Here is a 23,456-nt window from a genome sequence, read left to right on the forward strand (position 1 = left end):
GTCGGCCATATTGGCACTCACCAGTAGGAGCGGCCCTCAATAGGAATGAATGGAATTCTACAGTATTTCAATTCAATGTTTCAAGGACAAAATTACATCTATTTAGTTGTTGTAGTGGGGACAATAACATTAGTAATCTCTAAAAATATTTATTTTTGTTTAGGTCATAATAGAATGTTAAAGTATGCAGTTAAGGTGTCTGTAATAAAACAAACGAATGTAGACATTAATAAATGGATTTCTATTACTTCAAAAATATATATTTTTTTACAACGGTGGGGAATACCAAGATGGAGGCGTGGTCGCTTCAACACAGTACCCCCAAATCAGTCATCTAGTGTGTTTATATAAATCATTTAATTTTACACATTAATTTATTCAACATCAATTTTGTTCGTTTTTTTAAGACATTTGTTTTAAACAATATACTCTACAAGTACATCACATTTCCAGAGTGGGCTCTCTGCTACTTTTTATGTTAAGATACTTTTTATGAGCACCACCAAAACAGTGAATCGGAAAATAGTTCAAGTGAACTCCCTCTGCTGGTGATTTGCTGAATGTGCAATTCTACAGGAGGGCTGTGATTTGGTTTCTGTATAAAGTTGATAATTTCTTCAAAAGTAGCAGAAAGCCGACTCTGGAACGCTGATGTGTCTGAAGAGTACATTGTGGCCAAACAATGTCTAAAAACAAGCAAAATCAAAAAGGGAACTTTTGAGATACTACTAATATTTTTTTATGTTGAATAAATTAAATGTGCATTTTATTTCAGAATATAGCCATACACCATATGTTAGAGCGCTCTATGAGGACTATGATGACACCAAGATGTGGTCTGTATCCCGAGTGGCGCAGTGGTCTAAGGCACTGCATCGCAGTGCTAACTGTGCCACTAGAGATCCTGGTTCGAATCCAGGCTCTGTCGTAGCCGGCCGCGACCGGGAGACTCATGGGCGGCGCACAATTGGCCCAGCGTCGTCCAGGGTAGGGGAGGGAATGGCCGGCAGGGATGTAGCTCAGTTGATAGAGCATGGCGTTTGCAACGCCAGGGTTGTGGGTTCGATTCCCACGGGGGGCCAGTATAAAAAAATATGTATTCACTAACTGTAAGTCTCTCTGGATAAGAGCGTCTGCTAAATGACTAAAATGTAAAATGTAATGTCTGTATCATGTATAATAATATAATATAATATAATATGCCATTTAGCAGACGCTTTTATCCAAAGCGCATACATTTTTACGTATGGGGTGGTCCCGTGGATCGAACCCACTACCCTGGCGTTACAAGCGCCATGCTCTACCAATTGAGCTACAGAGGACCACATGTATGTATGGTCTGTACGGGTCACGGATCATAAGGTCTTACAGGAGGCATGTATATACAGTGCATTTGGAAAGTATTCAGACCCCTTGACCTTTTCCACATTTTGTTATGTTACAGCCTTATTCTAAAATGGGTTAAATTGTTTTTTCCCCTCATCAATGTACACACAATACCCCATAATGACAAAGCAAAAATAGATTTTTAGAAATGTTTGCAAATGTGTATTCAGACCCTTTATGTGACTCGAAATAGAGCTAATTTTCATCCTGTTTCCATTTATCATCCTTGAGATGTTTCTACAACTTGATGATGGAGGCCACTGTGTTCTTGGGGACCTTCAATGCTGCAGACATTTTTTTTGTACCCTTCCCCAGATATGTGCCTTGACACAATCCTGTCTCAGAGCTCTACGGACAATTCCTTCGACCTCATGGCTTGGTTTTTGCACTGTCAACTGTGGGACCTTTATATAGACAGGTTTGTGCCTTTCCAAATCATGTCCAATCAATTGAATTTACCACAGGTGGACTCCAATCAAGCTGTAGAAACATCTCAAGGATGATCAATGGAAACAGGATGCACCTGAGCTCAACTTCGAGTCTCATCGCAAAGGGTCTGAATAATTTCTAACATCCTGTTTTCACTTTGTCATTATGGGGTATTGTGTGTAGATTGCTGAAGATTTTTATTTTTTAAATCCATTTTAGAAAAAGTCAAGGCGTCTGAATACTTTCCGAAGGCACTAGATATTTTTTCAGAATTCCACATGCACAGTCTCAATTGGGTATTTGTCCCATTTTGTGAATTCTTGCTTGGTGAGTGGACCCCAAACCTCACAATCATAGAGGGCATTGGGTTCTATAACTGATTGAAGTATTTTTAGCCAGATCCTAATTGGGATGCTGAGTTTTATGTTCCATTTGATGGCATAGAAGGCCCTTCTTGCCTTGTCTCTCAGATTGTTCACAGCCTTGTGGAAGTTACCTGTGGTGTTGATGTTTAGGCCGAGGTAGGTGTAATTATTTGCGTGATCTAGGGCAACAGTGTCTAGAATTTGTATTTGTTGTGTTGTTAACTGGACCTTTTTGGAACACCAATATTTTTTGACTTACTGAGACTTACTGTCAGGGCCCAAGTCTGACAGAATCTGTGCAGAAGATCTAGGTGCTGCTGTAGGCCCTCCTTGGTTGGGGACAGAAGCATCAGATCGTCAGCAAACAGTATACATTTGATTTCCGAGTCTAGTAGGGTGAGGCCGGGTGCTGCAGACTGTTCTAGTGCCCTCGCAAATCCGTTGATGTATATGTTGAAGAGGGTGGGGCTCAAGCTGCATCCCTGTCTCACCCCACGGCCCTGAGGAAAGAAATCTGTATTTTTTTGCCAATTTTAACTGCACACAAGCCTAAGATCACCATGCTCTATGCCAAGCGTCGGCTGGAGTTGTGTAAAGCTAGCCGCCATTGGACTCTGAAGCAGTGGAATGCGTGTTCTTTGGAGTGATGAGTCACGCTTCACCATCTGGCAGTCCGATGGTCTAATCTGGGTTTGGCGGATGCCAGGAGAACGCTACCTGCCCCAATGCATAGTGCCAACTGTAAAGTTTGGTGGAGGAGGAATAATGGTCTGGGGCTGTTTTTCATCGTTTGGGCTAGGCCCTTTAGTTCCAGTGAAGGGAAATCTTAACGCTACAGCAGCCAACCCCAATAAGCGGCCCGCGAGCCAGATCCGGCCCGCAAGAGCAAAATGTCTGGCCCACACTGACAGCATTGGCATTCACTTGTTATAATAAACATGAATTTAATATCCGCGGCTCTGCTTTATTTTGAAATGATCCCACACCTTGACCTGTGGCCTTTACCGCGTGCATACGTAAGATGTGCTTCGTGTGCTTTGCGTACTCGTCTCCACTCGACTAGCTACCTAGTGTAGTGTCATACAGTAGCCGCAGCCGCTCGCCAGTTAACCCTCTTTCATCAAATGGACTGACCACTTCCTCACAAAACATTATTAAATCCAGTCAAACCAACATGGCATTGGCCAAGATACGCAAGGTAGACCAGGAGAACCGTCAGGTAAAAACTGACTGGACTGAGAGGTATTGCTTTTTTTTACCGGACCACAACAGTGCTATGCCCACATGCTTAATATGCATGCAGACTGTAGCTGGAATCAAAGCGGACAATCTGAAGCGGCATTTTAACTCTATTCATGCTGCCAGTTTTAATGTAAACTACCCAGAAAAATCTGACCAGCTTGTAAGCATGTTAACGTCATACAAGCACTCGGTTTTAACTATGTGTAAAACAACATAATTAAATAGTTGGTTTTGGACTAATTTAGTATTTTTCATTTTTCTCTTATGTGACTCCTAACACCACTACTAATAATTATAAAATCACAATAGAAGTGAAAACTGATAAAACAAAACTGTCGCCCAAAAAAACAAACCTGTTGGCCCTCGGCTTGGCATGCCTGACCAAATATGGCCCTTTTGGAAATCTAATTGGGGAACCCTGCGCTACAGCATACAATGACATTATCATCTTGCTATCAGACTCTCTCTCGCTCTATTCAAAGGGCTTTATCGTCATGGGAAACATATCTTTATCGTCATGGGAAACGTATCTTTACGTTGCCAAAGTAAGTGAAATGGATAATAAACAAAAGTGGAAAAACAATAAAAAATGAACGGTAAACATTCCACATCTCTCTCTCTACCTCTACCATGGCTCTGTTGCTTTATTCTCTCTCTGTTTCCTGGCCAGTACCCTGTTGCTGCAAGGCCTGTTGGGTAGAGCTCAGAGCTATGCCAGGGTTAGGCCTACCTCCCCCACAGAACTGCCAATCCGGCTCCAGCCTGTTCCTAGGATTTGTAAATATACTGATCAAACATATTAACGCAACATGCAACACTTTTAAAGATTTTACTGATTTACAGTTCATATATGGAAATCAGTCAATTGAAATAAATTCATTAGCCCCTAATCTATGGATTTCACATGACTGGGCATGGATTCAGCCATGGGTGGGCCTGGCCCAGTCAATCAGAATTCGTTTTTCCCCACAATAGGGCTTTATTACAGACAGAAATACTCATCAGTTTCATCAGTTGTTTGGGTGGCTGGTCCCACAGGTGAGAAGCCGGATGTGGAGGTCCTGGGCTGGCGTGGTTACACTTGGTCTGCGGTTGTGAGGCCGGTTGGACATACTGCCAAATTATCTAAAGCTGCGTTGGAGGTGGCTTATGGTAGATAAAGGAACGTTCAATTCTCTGGCAACAGCTCTGGTGGACATTCCTGCAGTCAGCAGGCCAATTGCTCACTCCCTCAACTTGAGACATCTGTGGCATTGTGTTGTGACAATACTGCTAATTTTAGAGTGGCCTTTTATTGTCCCCAGCACAAGGTGCACCTGTGTAATGATCAATCAGCTTCTTGAAATGCCAGACCTGTCAGGTGGATGGATTATCTTGGGAAAGGAGAAATGCTCACTAACAGGAATGTAAACTAATTTGTGCATGACATTTCTGGGATGTTTTTATTTCAGCTCATGAAGCATGGGATCAACACTTATCCTATTCTATAGCCCAGTGGTTTTCAACCATTTTCGATTACTGTTCCAACTGAATTTTGCTCTGCCTGGAGTACCCCTGAAGTACCCCCTAATGTGCATTTTACCAGTAAGCCTATGGTCTCATGAGTCTTCTCAAGTACCCCCAGGGTCCTAGAACCCCCAGTGTGTCAGAAGTTACTGTCTGAACCAACAACAAACTGTTAGGCGTTTGCCACAAACATTTGTTTGAGAGCAGTTTCATTTAGAAGTAGGCCACTGCTCCTATAGAATATGAGCTCAGGAGGAAACAAGACCAATAAACCTGGCTTCTTCCACTGGCTGCTTCTTCATTTCACAACATTGTTCCCTAACTTTAAAGGTCTTCACTCGTATGATCGAACTGCATACCGTATATTGTAGTTGCATGATGTTCACAGCATGATATCCAGTGTCTCGTCAGTATTTACATGTCAAGGTTACACAGTACTCTGTAGTTTTATAGGAGACTGTATAGAATGAGTGTACCACAGCCTTAAAGACTATCTTTTGGGGAGAATGTGAAGTGGATGTGTAATTATTGTCTTTGTACCTCCACATAAGCTGTTCTGCAGTATAAAGGCTGTGACTTATGATGCCAGTTTCATCTTCAGATGTAGAATGCCCTTCCATGTTCTGACAAAATAGATAATAAACCCATCTGAATCAATGCTGTCATTTTGATCATGTGTTCATATAGGCCTTGTTCTGTCATCATGTAGGCCTTGTTCTGTCATCATATAGGCCTTGTTCTGTCATCATGTAGGCCTTGATCTGTCATCATATAGGCCTTGTTCTGTCATCATGTAGGCCTTGTTCTGTCATCATGTAGGCCTTGTTCTGTCATCATGTAGGCCTTGTTCTGTCATCATGTAGGCCTTGTTCTGTCATCATGTAGGCCTTGTTCTGTCATCATGTAGGCCTTGTTCTGTCATCATGTAGGCCTTGTTCTGTCATCATGTAGGCCTTGTTCTGTCATCATGTAGGCCTTGTTCCGTCATCTTGTAGGCCTTGTTCCGTCATCGTGTAGGCCTTGTTCTGTCATCTTGTAGGCCTTGTTCTGTCATTAGAGAGCAAATGCATTGTTGCGTATTTGAGTTGGCTGCTACAGCCTCCCCCCTCCTCTCTCTGTTGGCTGCTACAGCCTCCCCCCTCCTCTCTCTGTTGGCTGCTACAGCCCCTCCCCTCTCCCCCCTCCTCTCTGTCTATTGGAGCAGTTTGCATTCCCTTCTCAGCCTTCAGCTGTTGCCATGGTGACCAATGTATGTTGTACCCGGGTGTGTTGCTCAACCCCTCTTTCCCCCTCTCCTCTATCTCTCCCCTCTTTCCCCCTCTCCTCTCTCTCCTCTCCCCCCCCCTTTCCCCCTCTCCACTCCCCCCCCCCTTTCCCCCTCTCCTCTATCTCTCCCCCCTTTCCCCCTCTCCTCTATCTCTCCCCCCTTTCCCCCTCTCCTCTATCTCTCCCCTCTTTCCCCCTCTCCTCTCTCTCTCTCCCCCCTTTCCCCCTCTCCACTCCCCCCCCTTTCCCCCTCTCCTCTCTCTCCCCCCCTTTCCCCCTCTCCTCTCTCTCCCCCTCTTTCCCCCTCTCCTCTCTCTCCCCCCTTTCCCCCTCTCCTCTATCTCTCCCCCTTTCCCCCCTCTCCTCTCTCTCCCCCCTTTCCCCCCTCTCCTCTCTCTCCCCCCTTTCCCCCTCTCCTCTCTCTCCCCCCTTTCCCCCCTCTCCTCTCTCTCCCCCCTTTCCCCCTCTCCTCTATCTCTCCCCCCCCCCTTTCTCCCCCCTCTCCTCTCTCCCCCCCCTTTCCCCCTCTCCTCTCTCTCCCCACCTTTCCCCCCTATCCTCTATCTCTTCCCCCTCTCTCCTCTATCTCTTCCCCCCTCTCTCCCCCCCTTTCCCCCTCTCTCCTCTATCTCTTCCCCCTCTCTCCCCCCCTTTCCCCCTCTCTCCTCTATCTCTTCCCCCTCTCTCCCCCTTTCCCCCTCTCTCTCCATCTCCAGATCCGAAGGACCCTATAGCCATTGAGCGGTTGAACCTGATGAACATGGCTAAGCTGAGCATCAAGGGCCTGATTGAGTCGGCCCTGAACCTGGGCCGAACCCTGGACTCCGACTACGCTCCGCTGCAGCAGTTCTTCGTGGTCATGGAGCACTGCCTCAAACACGGACTCAAAAGTAAGGAGACGTTACAGCTACCTAATGTTGTTGTTTGTTCCAGCCTGGTCCCAGATCTATTTGTGCCGTCTTACCCAGACAATCTGGGACCGGGCTGTTTGTTCTAGATGCTTGTTCCTCCATGGAGTGCACTCGTCTTCATAACAGTCACATCCCTTCTGGACCATTTCCTATACAGTTATGATAATGATTCTCATAAGCCAAGGATGTACAGTGGCCTTCAGAAAGTTTTCACACCCCTTTTAGTTTTTCCACATTTTCTTCTTTCAGCCTGAATTTTAAAATGGATTAAATTGAGAATGTGTATCACTGGCCACATACCCCAAAATGTCAAAGTGGAGTTATATTTTTAGAAATGTGTTATGTTTTAGTTTTTAGTTTACAAATTAATTAAAAATGAAAACCTGAAATGTCTTGAGTCAATAAGTATTCAACCCTTTTGTTATGGCAAGCCTAAATAAGTTCAGGAGTAAAAATTTGCTTAACAAGTCACATAATAAGTTGCATGGACTCACTCTGTGTGCAATAATAGTGTTTAACATGATTTTTTAATAGCTACCTCATCTCTGTACCCCACACATACAATTATCTGTAAGGTCCCTCAGTCGAGCAGTGAATTTCAAACACAGATTCAACAGCAAAGACCAGGGAGGTTTTACAATGCCTTACACCTATTGGTAGATGGGTAAAAATAAAAACACAGACATTGAATATCCCTTTGAGCATGGTGAAGTTATTAATTACACTTTGGATGGTGTATCAATACACCCAGTCACTACAAAGATAAAGGCGTCCTTCCTAACTCAGTTGCCGGAGAGGAAATAACCGCTCAGGGATTTCACCAGGAGACCAATGGGGACTTTAAAACAGTTACAGAGTTTAATGGCTGTGATAGGAGAAAACTGAGGATGGATCATCAACATTGTAGTTACTCCACAATACTAACCTAAATGACAGAGTGAAAAGAAGGAAGCCTGTACAGAATAAAAATATTCCAAAACATTAATCCTGTTTGCAATAAGGCACTAAAGTAAAACAGCAAAACATGTAGTAAAGAAATAAACTTTATGTCCTGAATACAAAGCGTTATGTTTGGGGCAAATCCAACACATCACATCACTGAGTACCACTCTCCAAATACTCTCCATATTTCCAAGCATGGTGGTGGCTGCATCTTTCCCCCTTCTGATAACCAGGTGGCGAATCGCATCTCTGCATGTCTGGCAGACATATCAGTATGGATGACGGATCACCACCTCAAGCTGAACCTTGGCAAGACGGAGCTGCTCTTCCTCCCGGGGAAGGACTGCCCGTTCCATGATCTCGCCATCACGGTTGACAACTCCGTTGTGTCCTCCTCCCAGAGTGCGAAGAGCCTTGGCGTGACCCTGGACAACACCCTGTCGTTCTCCGCTAACATCAAGGCGGTGACCCGATCCTGCAGGTTCATGCTCTACAACATTCGGAGAGTACGACCCTGCCTTACACAGGAAGCGGCACAGGTCCTAATCCAGGCGCTTGTCATCTCCCGTCTGGATTACTGCAACTCGCTGTTGGCTGGGCTCCCTGCATGTGCCATTAAACCCCTACAACTCATCCAGAATGCCGCAGCCCGTCTGGTGTTCAACCTTCCCAAGTTCTCTCACGTCACCCCGCTCCTCCGCACACTCCACTGGCTTCCAGTTGAAGCTCGCATCTGTTACAAGACCATGGTGCTTGCCTATGGAGCTGTGAGGGGAACGGCACCTCCGTACCTTCAGGCTCTGATCAGTCCCTACACCCAAACGAGGGCATTGCGTTCATCCACCTCTGGCCTGCTGGCTCCCCTTCCTCTGCGGAAGCACAGTTCCCGCTCAGCCCAGTCAAAACTGTTCGCTGCTCTGGCACCCCAATGGTGGAACAAGCTCCCTCACGACGCCAGGACAGCGGAGTCACTCACCACCTTCCGGAGACATTTGAAACCCCCCCCCCCCCTAAAAAATAATAATAATAATAATTGTAAAGTGGTTATCCCACTGGCTATAGGGTGAATGCACCAATTTGTAAGTCGCTCTGGATAAGAGCGTCTGCTAAATGACGTAAATGTAAAATGTAAATGTAATGTTATGGGTATGCTTGTCATTGGCAAGGACTAGGGAGTTTTTTAGGATACAAAGAAACGGAATAGAGTTAAGCACAGGCAAAATCCTAGAGGAAAACCTAGTTCATTCTGCTTTCCACCAGACGCTGGGCGATGAATTCACCTTTCAGCAGGACAATAACTTAAAACACAAGGCCAAATCTACAGTGGAATTGCTTACCAAGACAATATTGAATGTTCCTGAGTGGCCTAGTTACAGTTTTGACTTAAATCGGCTTGAAAATCTATGGCAAGACTTGAAAATGTCTGTCTAGCAACGATCAACAACCAAATTGACAGCCCTTGAATAATTAAAAAAAGTATAATGTGCAAATGTTGCACAATCCAGGTGTGGAAAGCTCTTAGAGACTTACCCAAAAAGACTCACAGCTGTAATCACTGCCAAAGGTGATTCTAACGTATTGACTCGGGTGTGAATAATTATATAAATGAGATATTTCTGTTTCATTTTCAATAAATTTGAAAAAAAATATCTAACCATGTTTTCACTTTGTTATGATGGGGTATTGTGTGTAGATGGGTGGGGGGGAATCAATTGAATCCATTTTGAATTCAGGCTGTAACACAACAAAATGTGCAATAAGTCAAGGGTTAGGAATACTTTCTGAAGACGCTGTACTTAAAAGCAGAGAGCGCTGTTTAGCCCCAGAGGTTTTAAGCATAAAGGAAACGAAAGCTTTCTTGGTCACAGCCAGTCCCTCTGCCTAACACCCCTCCTCCTCTGCTTGTCCTGGAACACCCTTCCTCTACCAACCCCCTCAGCCAAGAAGACGTTCCTGGGGCAGAACAAGTCTTTCTGGGGGGCCCTGGAGCTTGTGGAGAAACTCACCCCTGAGGCTGGAGAGATCACGGCCAGCGTCAAAGACCTGCCAGGACTCAAGTAAGACTACATCTCCCTATAATGCCATCCCCAACATCCTCTTCCTATGTCCTGTCCTCTTTTCCCATTTTTAAATCTAAATATTGAAGCTCTATATTTCTGTCTATATTCTTTAATGTTTTAGCCCAGCTGTTGGCGATGGTTAGATTATAATGGTAGACTGTCACCCACAGTTCACTTGGTATCTGATATGCTGTGAAAGTCCCACCTACTTCCTGGTGCGAGTCCCATACTGTTTTTGGTGAATGTGCTTCAAGCTTACATCATCAAATTCATGACAACGTGGTCATTTAAGATGTACAATTACTACATTTTAGTCGTTTAGCAGACGCTCTTATCCGGATCGATTTAGTTAGTGCCTTCATCTTAAAGACGTCCTGATTTTTAAAAAAAACTTTTCCTGTTGAAAAGTGATATCCCAAGTACAGTAAAGTACACACACTAAAGGGTAAAAAAAATTATGTTTTGCTCAAAACAGTATTTTTTGTTGTTGTCAAGGAGTTGGTCTGATGGGAATCCGTGATGTCATCGGCCTCCCCCCCCGCTTGTGATGTCACGACATACCTGGACCACCTATTGAGATGTTCCTTTTGTTAAGTAAATCAGGTGTTAAATGAGGTGAAAAGGAGCCTGGAGTGCCACTTTCAGATAGCTAGGTGGGACCACATATCTCAGTCATAGTAAGCTGCTAGGTGGGACCACATATCTCAGTCATAGTAAGCTATCAGCATAGTCAGTGCTAGTAGGGGGAGAAAAAAGTCAAGTGTGAGTGTTAGTTCACGAAAGGGGTGGCCAAGAGAACAGAGGTGGCAGAACTGAGTACAGGCAGAGATATCTGCCAGGCGTACGGAGATGCGTGAAGGATAAAAGTTGAGTGTCATCCGCATAGCAATGATAGGAGAGACCATGTGAGGATATGATGGAGCCGAGTGACTTGGTGTATAGAGTGAAGAGGAGAGGGCCTAGAACCGAGCCCTGGGGGACACCAGTAGGGAGAGTACGTGGTGCAGACACAGATCCTCTCCACGTCACCTGGAAGGAGCGGCCTGCCAGGTAGGATCCTATCCAAGAATATGCAGAGCCTGAGACGCCCAGCCCTGAGACATTGGAGAGGAGGATCTGATGGTTCACGTGTCAAAGGCAGCGGATAGATCTAGGAGGATGAGAACAGAGGAGAGCGAGTCATCTTTGGCAGTGCGGAGAGCCTCCGTGATCGTCTCGGTTGTATGACCCGTCTTGAAGCCTGACTGTTTAGGGTCAAGAAGATAATTCTGAGAGAGATAGCGAGTGTTTTGGAAAGGAGGGGACGCAGCCAGGAGATGAGGAATGGTAGAAGGTCTCCAGAGATGGTCTGGAGAAGGGAGGAGGGGATGGGGTCGAGCGGGCAGGTTGTCGGGCGGCCAGACATCACTAGTCTCAGGATTTCATCTGGAGAGAGAGAGGGGAGAAATAGGTCAAGGAGTAGGGTAGTTCTGTGTGAGTGGGACCAGTGGACTCAATAGGCAGAATGAATGAGGAGCGGATGTCGTCAACCTTCTTTTCAAAGTGGTTTTCAAAGTCGTCCGCAGAGACTGAGGGAGTGGTGGATTAACCTCTAAAAGCCTTTAGCTACTGAGATGCAGTGCCTTAGACCGCTGCGCCACTCGGGAGGCCAATATTTTTGTTTTATGAATACATATTTAACCCCTTTTTTGGGGGTTGGCACAAAACGTCTTCCATTCATGTTTTAAACCGGTACCGGTTACCTTCAGACGAGTCCCGTGACACTTGTGGGGGTCGTTGGGCAAAACAGAGAACACCACCGTTTGGACGCCACAGACGTTTTCGTGAGAAGACCGGTTTTCGGGATGTCTCCTGGTCTGACAAACACTGCTGTAGCTCTGCCACCTTTCACCGCAGATGCGGAAGGCCGACACAGGTGGAGGCAGTGGATTGATACACAGCCCACGCATGGGTGCGTCAATATACTTTTAAGGATTTAAGGAGGGAGAAGGTGGAAAGGAGTTTCCTTGACATTTCGTGTGATAGAAAGTGGCTTTAGCAGCGGATACAGAAGGATGTGTAGTCCCAACAGCAACCTCCTGTAGCTCAGTTGGTAGAGCATGGCGCTTGCAACGCCAGGGTTGTGGGTTCGTTTCCCACGGGGGGCCAGTATGAAAAAATGTATGCACTCACTAACTGTAAGTCGCTCTGGATAAGAGCGTCTGCTTAAATGACTAAAACGTTTTTTTAAATGTAGAGGGGAGGGAGTGAAAGGACAATAGGGTCCTCCGGAAGTTTCGTTTTCCTCAAATACATCTGGTCTTATCATCAGGTGAATGATAGTTTTCCTCATACATCTGGTCTTATCATCAGGTGAATGATAGTTTTCCTCATACATCTGGTCTTATCATCAGGTGAATGATAGTTTTCCTCATACATCTGGTCTTATCATCAGGTGAATGATAGTTTTCCTCATACATCTGGTCTTATCATCAGGTGAATGATAGTTTTCCTCATACATCTGGTCTTATCATCAGGTGAATGATAGTTTTCCTCATACATCTGGTCTTATCATCAGGTGAATGATAGTTTTCCTCATACATCTGGTCTTATCATCAGGTGAATGATAGTTTTCCTCATACATCTGGTCTTATCATCAGGTGAATGATAGTTTTCCTCATACATCTGGTCTTATCATCAGGTGAATGATAGTTTTCCTCATACATCTGGTCTTATCATCAGGTGAATGATAGTTTTCCTCATACATCTGGTCTTATCATCAGGTGAATGATAGTTTTCCTCATACATCTGGTCTTATCATCAGGTGAATGATAGTTTTCCTCATACATCTGGTCTTATCATCAGGTGAATGATAGTTTTCCTCATACATCTGGTCTTATCATCAGGTGAATGATAGTTTTCCTCATACATCTGGTCTTATCATCAGGTGAATGATAGTTTTCCCTCATACATCTGGTCTTATCATCAGGTGAATGATAGTTTTCCTCATACATCTGGTCTTATCATCAGGTGAATGATAGTTTTCCTCATACATCTGGTCTTATCATCAGGTGAATGATAGTTTTCCTCATACATCTGGTCTTATCATCAGGTGAATGATAGTTTTCCTCATACATCTGGTCTTATCATCAGGTGAATGATAGTTTTCCTCATACATCTGGTCTTATCATCAGGTGAATGATAGTTTTCCTCATACATCTGGTCTTATCATCAGGTGAATGATAGTTTTCCTCATACATCTGGTCTTATCATCAGGTGAATGATAGTTTTCCTCATACATCTGGTCTTATCATCAGGTGAATGATAGTTTTCCTCATACATCTGGTCTTATCATCAGGTGAATGATAGTTTTCCTCATACATCTGGTCTTATCATCAGGTGAATGATAGTTTTCCTCATACATCTGGTCTTATCATCAGGTGAATGATAGTTTTCCTCATACATCTGGTCTTATCATCAGGTGAATGATAATGGCAAACAGAAGTATTAAACATTTAAAAAATGAATAGATTTGGTAGACAGCTTCATTATGTTGACCTCCCCACAGTTCATTGGAAGAGGAAGTGTGAACTCTAACATAGTATATTAGCTAGAAAGGTGTATTGGTGGCGTGGAGATACAATTCTACACATTATTCCATTGAGCTGAGAGTTTTTGCAGTTTTGAAGCAAATTTCCTGTAATTCTATGCATTTTGCCATGGATAATGCAGTGTTCCTCTGTTCAAACATAACTATATCAATGGGCATATGCCCGGTCCCCCCTGACTGTCTAGCTTTTATTTGATTGTAAGTTCTCAAAGATGGTATTATTTAAATAATATATAGTTCAATATCTTTTCTGCATGCTTTCTATCATCTGGGTTTGGTTGTTTAAGTTGACACTGAAACGTTTTTTCCATCCCCAAAATTAATCCACGAATACAAATGTAATTTTACATATTTTAAATGACCGTTTTCATGAATTTGATGAAATAAGCTTGAAGCTCGAAAACAGACTTGTAGTAGGTAGGACTTTCATAGGGTATTGGTGTTAACGTGTCACACACTATCTGATTGGTGTAAATCCCTGTCACTCACCGTTCAGTTGATATGTGATTGGTGTAAACGAACCCCTGTCATAGACTATCTGATTTATGTCACTCACCAGAACCCCGTTAGGAAGAGGGCGGGCCTGGCTGCGATTGGCCCTGATGCAGAAGAAGCTGTCAGACTACATGAAGACCATCATCAACAGAAAGGACCTGCTCAGGTGTGTGTGAGAGAGAGAGCATACGTTGCCAGTGAGTTGTTCAATGAGGCCAATGGTGTGTGTGTGTGTGTGTGTGTGTATGTTAACAGTGAGTTCTACGAGGCCAATGCTCTCATGATGGAGGAAGAGGGAGCCGTGATCGCCGGACTGCTGGTTGGGTTGAACGTCATCGATGCCAACCTCTGTATGAAGGGAGAAGACCTGGACTCACAGGTTATTCTACACTATACACTTACAGTGTAGTCTTTACACAGAATGCAGTACAATATACATTTACAGTGTAGTCTTTACACAGAATGCAGTATAATATACACTTACAGTGTAGTCTTTACACAGAATGCAGTACAATATAAATTTACAGTGTAGTCTTTACACAGAATACAGTACAATATACATTTACAGTGTAGTCTTTACACAGAATACAGTACAATATATATTTACAGTGTAATCTTTACACAGAATACAGTACACTATACATTTATAGTGTAGTCTTTACACAGAATACAGTACAATATATATTTACAGTGTAGTCTTTACACAGAATACAGTACAATATACATTTACAGTGTAGTCTTTACACAGAATACAGTACACTATATATTACAGTGTAGTCTTTACACAGAATGCAGTACACTATATATTACAGTGTAGTCTTTACACAGAATGCAGTACAATATACATTTACAGTGTAGTCTTTACACAGAATGCAGTATAATATATACTTACAGTGTAGTCTTTACACAGAATGCAGTACAATATAAATTTACAGTGTAGTCTTTACACAGAATACAGTACACTATATATTACAGTGTAGTCTTTACACAGAATGCAGTACAATATACATTTACAGTGTAGTCTTTACACAGAATGCAGTATAATATACACTTACAGTGTAGTCTTTACACAGAATGCAGTACAATATAAATTTACAGTGTAGTCTTTACACAGAATACAGTACACTATATATTACAGTGTAGTCTTTACACAGAATGCAGTACAATATACATTTACAGTGTAGTCTTTACACAGAATGCAGTATAATATACACTTACAGTGTAGTCTTTACACAGAATGCAGTACAATATAAATTTACAGTGTAGTCTTTACACAGAATACAGTACAATATACATTTACAGTGTAGTCTTTACACAGAATACAGTACACTATATATTACAGTGTAGTCTTTACACAGAATGCAGTACAATATACATTTACAGTGTAGTCTTTACACAGAATACAGTACAATATACATTTACAGTGTAGTCTTTACACAGAATACAGTACAATATACATTTACAGTGTAGTCTTTACACAGAATACAGTACAATATACATTTACAGTGTAGTCTTTACACAGAATACAGTACACGATAAGTACACCTTCCTAATATTGAGTTGCACTCCCTTTTGCCATCAGAACAGCCTCAATTTGTCGAGGCATAAACTACTAGGTGTCGAAAGTGTTCCACAGGGATGCTGGCCCATGTTGACTCCAATGCTTCCCACTGCTGTGTCAAGTTGGCTGGATGTCCTTTGGGTGGTGGAACATTCTTGATACACACGGGAAACTGTTGAGAGGGAAACACCCAGCAGCGTTGCAGTTCTTGACACAAACCGGTGCGCCTGGCACCTACTACCATACCCTGTTTAAAGGCACTTAAATATTTTATCTTGCCCATGTCTCAATTGTCTAAAGGCTTAAAAATCCTTCTTTAACCTGTCTCCTCCCCGTCATCTACACTGATTTGAAGTGGATTTAACAAGTGACATCAATAAGGGATCATAGCTTTCACCTGGTCAGTCTGTCATGGAAAGAGCTGTTCCTAATGTTTTGTCCACTCAGTGTAGTCTGTACACCGCAACCAACGTCTGTCTGTCTGAAGGGAGAAGATCTGGACTCACAGGTTGATCTGTTGGACCATATGGATATACAGTGCCTTCGGAAAGTATTCAGATCCCTTGACTTTTTCCAGATTTTGTTAGGTTACAGCCTTATTCTAAAATTGATTAAATTGTTTTTTCCCCTAATCAAATCTACACACAATACCCCATAATGACAACGCATAAACAGATTTTTGGGAAAAATGTTGTTGCTAATTTATAAAAAAAAAAAAAAAAAAAAAAAGATCACATTTACATAAGTATTCAGACCCTTTACTCAGTACTTTGTTGAAGCACGTTTGGCAATGATTACAACCATGAGTCTTATTGGGTATGACGCTACAAGCTTGACACAGCTCTATTTGGAGATTTTTTTCCCATTCTTCTCTGCAGATCCTCTCAAGCTCTGTCAGGTTGGATGGGGAGCGTTGCTGCACAGCTATTTTCAGGTCTCTCCAGAGATGTTTGTTCGGGCTCTGGCTGGGCCACTCAAGGACATTCAGAGACTTGTCCCGAAGCTACTCCTGTGTTGTCTTGGCTGTGTGCTTAGGGTCATTGTCCTGTTGGAAGGTGAACCTTCGCCCCAGTCTGAGGTCCTGAGTGCGCTGGAGCAGGTTTTCATCAAGGATCTCTCTGTACTTTGCTCCCTCGATCCTGACTAGCCTCCCAGTCCCTGCCGCTGAAAAACATCTCCACAGCATGATGCTGCCACCACCATGCTTCACCGTAGGGATGGTGCCAGGTTTCCTCCAGACGTGACACTTTGCATTCAGACCAAAGAGTTCAATCTTGGTTTCATCAGACCAGAGAATCTTGTTTCTCATTGGCTGAGTCTTTATGTGCCTTTTACTGAGGAGTGGATTCCGTCTGGCCACTCTACCATAAAGGTCTGATTGGAGGAGTGCTGCAGAGATGGTTGTCCTTCTGGAAGGTTCTCCCATCTCCACAGAGGAACTCTGGAGCTCTGTCCGAGTGACCATCGGGTTCTTGGTCACCTCCCTGACCAAGGCCCTTCTCCCCCGATTGCTCAGTTTGGCCGGTCGGCCAGCTCTAGGAAGAGTCTTGGTGGTTCCAAACTTCTTCCATTTAAGAATGATGGAGGCCACTGTGTTCTTGGGGACCTTCAATGCTGCAGAAATTTTTTGGTACCATTCCCCAGATCTGTGCCTCGACACAATCCTGTCTCGGAGCTCTACGAACAATTCCTTCGACCTCATGGCTTGGTTTTTGCTCTGACATGCACTGTCAACTGTGGAACCTTATATAGACAGGTGTGTGCCTTTCCAAATCATGTCCAATCAATTGAATTTACCACAGGTGGACTCCAATCAAGTTGTAGAAACATCTCAAGGATGATCAATGGAAACAGGATGCACCTGAGCTCAATTTCGAGTCTCATAGCAAAGGGTCTGAATACTTATGTCAATAAGTTATTTCTGTTTTTATTTTTATTTTTATAAATCTGCAAAGATGTCAAGTCTTTCACTTTCATTATGGGGTATTGTGTGTAGATTGAGGATTTTTATTTATTTAATCAATTTTAGAATAAGGCTGTAACGTAATAAAATGTGGAAAAGGTCAAGGGGTCTGAATACTTTCCAAAGGCACTGTATGCAGTATTACATTTATTTGACCGGGACAATGCACATCAGTCAACATCTCTATAAATGTGCCAGATTTATCCAGACAGCTAGTTTTCAACTATAGACCCTGATTCTGTGGTTCTTTAGAACTGAAGCGTTAATACCAGTGTCTGTTATTTCCTGTGCAGGTCGGGGTGATAGACTTCTCCATGTATCTTAAGGACGGGGTTCACAGCAGCAAGACAGTAGAAGGGTGAGTTCCTCCTCTCCTCACCTTGAGGAAACAACCCTCTGGAAGGAGACACGGCCCTAGTGTTAGCCTTGAGGAAACAACCCTCTGGAAGGAGACACGGCCCTAGTGTTAGCCTTGGTCTAAACAACCCTCTGGAAGGAGACACGGCCCTAGTGTTAGCCTTGAGGAAACAACCCTCTGGAAGGAGACACGGCCCTAGTGTTAGCCTTGGTCTAAACAACCCTCTGGAAGGAGACACGGCCCTAGTGTTAGCCTTGAGGAAACAACCCTCTGGAAGGAGACACGGCCCTAGTGTTAGCCTTGAGGAAACAACCCTCTGGAAGGAGACACGGCCCTAGTGTTAGCCTTGAGGAAACAACCCTCTGGAAGGAGACACGGCCCTAGTGTTAGCCTTGGTCTAAACAACCCTCTGGAAGGAGACACGGCCCTAGTGTTAGCCTTGAGGAAACAACCCTCTGGAAGGAGACACGGCCCTAGTGTTAGCCTTGGTCTAAACAACCCTCTGGAAGGAGACACGGCCCTAGTGTTAGCCTTGAGGAAACAACCCTCTGGAAGGAGACACGGCCCTAGTGTTAGCCTTGAGGAAACAACCCTCTGGAAGGAGACACGGCCCTAGTGTTAGCCTTGAGGAAACAACCCTCTGGAAGGAGACACGGCCCTAGTGTTAGCCTTGGTCTAAACAACCCTCTGGAAGGAGACACGGCCCTAGTGTTAGCCTTGGTCTAAACAACCCTCTGGAAGGAGACACGGCCCTAGTGTTAGCCTTGAGGAAACAACCCTCTGGAAGGAGACACGGCCCTAGTGTTAGCCTTGGTCTAAACAACCCTCTGGAAGGAGACACGGCCCTAGTGTTAGCCTTGAGGAAACAACCCTCTGGAAGGAGACACGGCCCTAGTGTTAGCCTTGGTCTAAACAACCCTCTGGAAGGAGACACGGCCCTAGTGTTAGCCTTGAGGAAACAACCCTCTGGAAGGAGACACGGCCCTAGTGTTAGCTTTGAGGAAACAACCCTCTGGAAGGAGACACGGCCCTAGTGTTAGCCTTGAGGAAACAACCCTCTGGAAGGAGACACGGCCCTAGTGTTAGCCTTGAGGAAACAACCCTCTGGAAGGAGACACGGCCCTAGTGTTAGCCTTGGTCTAAACAACCCTCTGGAAGGAGACACGGCCCTAGTGTTAGCCTTGAGGAAACAACCCTCTGGAAGGAGACACGGCCCTAGTGTTAGCCTTGGTCTAAACAACCCTCTGGAAGGAGACACGGCCCAGTGTTAGCCTTAATCTGTCAGTTGCTGCATGTTTCAACGTTCTCCCTGAACGAGGTGTTTGCTGCTTACCTCTTCTCTTTTCTCTTTTTTCATCTCGACTCCCTCCCTCCCTCCAGGGATGGACAGATCACAGCCATCCTGGACCAGAAGAACTATGTTGAGGAGCTGAACAGACACCTGAGTGCTTCAGTCAACAACCTGCAGGCCAGAGTCGACACTATGGAGAAATCCAACACCAAGCTCACAGAAGAGGTGGGCTGGTTAGTTTCTACCACATTCTCATTTCTAACAGGCATTTCTGCCCACTACACCATGGATGGGGTCGAGAGGTGTTTTGGGTTTTTAAGTCCCACTGCTGTGTGTTGTCTGTCCAGCTTGCCGTAGCCAACAACAGGATCATCACCCTACAAGAGGATGTAGAACGAGTCAAGGAGGAGAGCGCCTACCAGATAGAGTCAAGTCGCAAGGTTGTCCACCCCTCAAAACATCTTTAGAAATATCCCTTATGTAGGGTGTAATTGACGGTATGTAGGGTGTAATTGACTGTATGTAGGGTGTAATTGACTGTATGTAGGGTGTAATTGAATGTATGTAGGGTGTAATTGACTGTATGTAGGGTGTAATTGACTGTATGTAGGGTGTAATTGACTGTATGTAGGGTGTAATTGACTGTATGTAGGGTGTAATTGACTGTGTGTAGGGTGTAATTGACTGTATGTAGGGTGTAATTGACTGTATGTAGGGTGTAATTGACGGTATGTAGGGTGTAATTGACGGTATGTAGGGTGTAATTGACGGTATGTAGGGTGTAATTGACGGTATGTAGGGTGTAATTGACTATGTAGGGTGTAATTGACTGTATGTAGGGTGTAATTGACTGTATGTAGGGTGTAATTGACTGTATGTAGGGTGTAATTGACTGTATGTAGGGTGTAATTGACTGTATGTAGGGTGTAATTGACTGTATGTAGGGTGTAATTGACGGTATGTAGGGTGTAATTGACTGTATGTAGGGTGTAATTGACTGTATGTAGGGTGTAATTGACTGTATGTAGGGTGTAATTGACTGTATGTAGGGTGTAATTGACTATGTAGGGTGTAATTGACTGTATGTAGGGTGTAATTGACGGTATGTAGGGTGTAATTGACGGTATGTAGGGTGTAATTGACGGTATGTAGGGTGTAATTGACGGTATGTAGGGTGTAATTGACGGTATGTAGGGTGTAATTGACTATGTAGGGTGTAATTGACTGTATGTAGGGTGTACTTGACTGTATGTAGGGTGTAATTGACGGTATGTAGGGTGTAATTGACTGTATGTAGGGTGTAATTGACTGTATGTAGGGTGTAATTGACTGTATGTAGGGTGTAATTGACTGTATGTAGGGTGTAATTGACTGTATGTAGGGTGTAATTGACTGTATGTAGGGTGTAATTGACTATGTAGGGTGTAATTGACTATGTAGGGTGTAATTGACGGTATGTAGGGTGTAATTGACGGTATGTAGGGTGTAATTGACTCTATGTAGGGTGTAATTGACGGTATGTAGGGTGTAATTGACTATGTAGGGTGTAATTGACTGTATGTAGGGTGTAATTGACTGTATGTAGGGTGTAATTGACTATGTAGGGTGTACTTGACTATGTAGGGTGTAATTGACTGTATGTAGGGTGTAATTGACTATGTAGGGTGTAATTGACTATGTAGGGTGTAATTGACTATGTAGGGTGTAATTGACTGTATGTAGGGTGTAATTGACTGTATGTAGGGTGTAATTGACTATGTAGGGTGTAATTGACGGTATGTAGGGTGTGATGTGTCTTTTATAAAGCTTTATAACTGTGGTATGCAGGGTGTAATAATTCTGTTGTATATTGTGTAATGTGCCCCAGGCGTCGCGGTCAGGGGACGGCTCGGCAGACGGCCAGGCGCCGCGGTCAGGGGACGGCTCGGCAGACGGCCAGGAGCTTGGAGAGACACGCAAACAGCTCAAGGAAGAAACTCTGCTACGATTGGTCAGTTTCTCGCTCTCTTTTTGCCCCTTTTTATTCTTGACATGGATCAGATATTTCCTCCATTCCTCATTTCCCCCTCAGGACATGGAGAAGGAGTTGGAGGTGCAGATAGTCCCTCCATCTCTCCATCTCTCCATCCCCATCAGGGTGTAGAGGTTCAAATCATCCATCCTCCATCCATCCCTCTCTCCCTGCACCCCATACTAACCCCTCGCTGTCCCCCTCCAGGATGTAGAGAAGGAGTTGGAGGTTCAGATTGGTATGAAGCAGGAGATGGAGCTGTCTATGAAGATGTTAGAGACGGATATGTGTGAGAAACAGGATGCTCTGGTGGAGCTACGCCAACAGCTGGAAGACCTCAGGACCCTTAACCAGCAGCTAGCACACAAGTCGCAGGTACGCTGATGTTATGTTTATCAAGATTTGGAGCGCCTTGGGTGTGAGAAATGCTCTTCATAAATAAAATGAATTATTGTTCAATTTAATAAATTATTATATTTTTACAAAGACCGACACTAATGCACAGACATTTGGTCTTGGAAATTCAGTCAACTGAATTGAAATGTAATTGATCCCAACCCTGATGTCCACAGAGCTCGGAGGTGGGGGCCAAGCAGAAGAGTGAGGTCATCAGTCGCCTAGAGGAGAAGACCAATCAGATGGCTGGGACTATAAAACAGCTAGAGATCAGGTGGGAGGGAACACCACCGTCACGCTCCACTCCACTACTCTCAGGGGGACACACCACCGTCACGCTCCACTCCACTACTCTCAGGGGGAAACACCACCGTCACGCTCCACTCCACTACTCTCAGGGGGAAACACCACCGTCACGCTCCACTCCACTACTCTCAGGGGGGGAACACCACCGTCACGCTCCACTCCACTACTCTCAGGGAGGGAACACCACCGTCACGCTCCACTCCACTACTCTCAGGGGGGAACACCACCGTCACGCTCCACTCCACTACTCTCAGGGGGGAACACCACCGTCACGCTCCACTCCACTACTCTCAGGGGGACACCACCGTCACGCTCCACTCCACTACTCTCAGGGGACACCACCGTCACGCTCCACTCCACTACTCTCAGGGGGAAACACCACCGTCACTCTCACTCCACTACTCTCAGGGGGAACACCACCGTCACGCTCCACTCCACTACTCTCAGGGGGACACACCACCGTCACGCTCCACTCCACTACTCTCAGGGGGGACACCACCGTCACGCTCCACTCCACTACTCTCAGGGGGGACACCACCGTCACGCTCCACTCCACTACTCTCAGGGGGAAACACCACCGTCACTCTCCACTCCACTACTCTCAGGGGGGAACACCACCGTCACGCTCCACTCCACTACTCTCAGGGGGACACACCACCGTCACGCTCCACTCCACTACTCTCAGGGGGGACACCACCGTCACGCTCCACTCCACTACTCTCAGGGGGACACCACCGTCACGCTCCACTCCACTACTCTCAGGGGGGAACACCACCGTCACGCTCCACTCCACTACTCTCAGGGGGAAACACCACCGTCACGCTCCACTCCACTACTCTCAGGGGGAAACACCACCGTCACGCTCCACTCCACTACTCTCAGGGGGAAACACCACCGTCACGCTCCACTCCACTACTCTCAGGGGGGGAACACCACCGTCACGCTCCACTCCACTACTCTCAGGGGGGACACCACCGTCACGCTCCACTCCACTACTCTCAGGGGGGAACACCACCGTCACGCTCCACTCCACTACTCTCAGGGGGGAACACCACCGTCACGCTCCACTCCACTACTCTCAGGGGGGAACACCACCGTCACGCTCCACTCCACTACTCTCAGGGGGGAACACCACCGTCACGCTCCACTCCACTACTCTCAGGGGGGGAACACCACCGTCACGCTCCACTCCACTACTCTCAGGAGGGGAACACCACGTCACGCTCCACTCCACTACTCTCAGGGGGGAACACCACCGTCACGCTCCACTCCACTACTCTCAGGGGGGGAACACCACCGTCACGCTCCACTCCACTACTCTCAGGGGGGAACACCACCGTCACGCTCCACTCCACTACTCTCAGGGGGGGAACGCCACC

General features: G+C 45.2%; 1 protein-coding gene across 5 annotated transcripts in view; it reads left to right on the forward strand.

The window, feature by feature from the left end:
• rufy3 (RUN and FYVE domain containing 3) overlaps positions 1–23,456 on the forward strand; it is a 54,700-nt gene that overhangs the window by 17,163 nt on the left and 14,081 nt on the right. For all 5 annotated transcript variants that reach the window (XM_041835943.1, XM_045212260.1, XM_041835946.1 and 2 more), the window contains 10 exons: positions 6,911–7,084; positions 9,987–10,104; positions 14,256–14,357; positions 14,447–14,570; positions 18,009–18,073; positions 19,454–19,589; positions 19,712–19,804; positions 21,232–21,354; positions 21,583–21,750; positions 21,948–22,045. In XM_041835943.1, the coding sequence (XP_041691877.1) occupies positions 6,911–7,084; positions 9,987–10,104; positions 14,256–14,357; positions 14,447–14,570; positions 18,009–18,073; positions 19,454–19,589; positions 19,712–19,804; positions 21,232–21,354; positions 21,583–21,750; positions 21,948–22,045 (1,201 nt within the window). The remainder of the gene's footprint in view (positions 1–6,910; positions 7,085–9,986; positions 10,105–14,255; positions 14,358–14,446; positions 14,571–18,008; positions 18,074–19,453; positions 19,590–19,711; positions 19,805–21,231; positions 21,355–21,582; positions 21,751–21,947; positions 22,046–23,456) is intronic.

This window comes from Coregonus clupeaformis, unplaced genomic scaffold, assembly GCF_020615455.1.
Source record: "Coregonus clupeaformis isolate EN_2021a unplaced genomic scaffold, ASM2061545v1 scaf0002, whole genome shotgun sequence".
NCBI classification, from domain to species: Eukaryota; Metazoa; Chordata; class Actinopteri; order Salmoniformes; family Salmonidae; genus Coregonus; species Coregonus clupeaformis.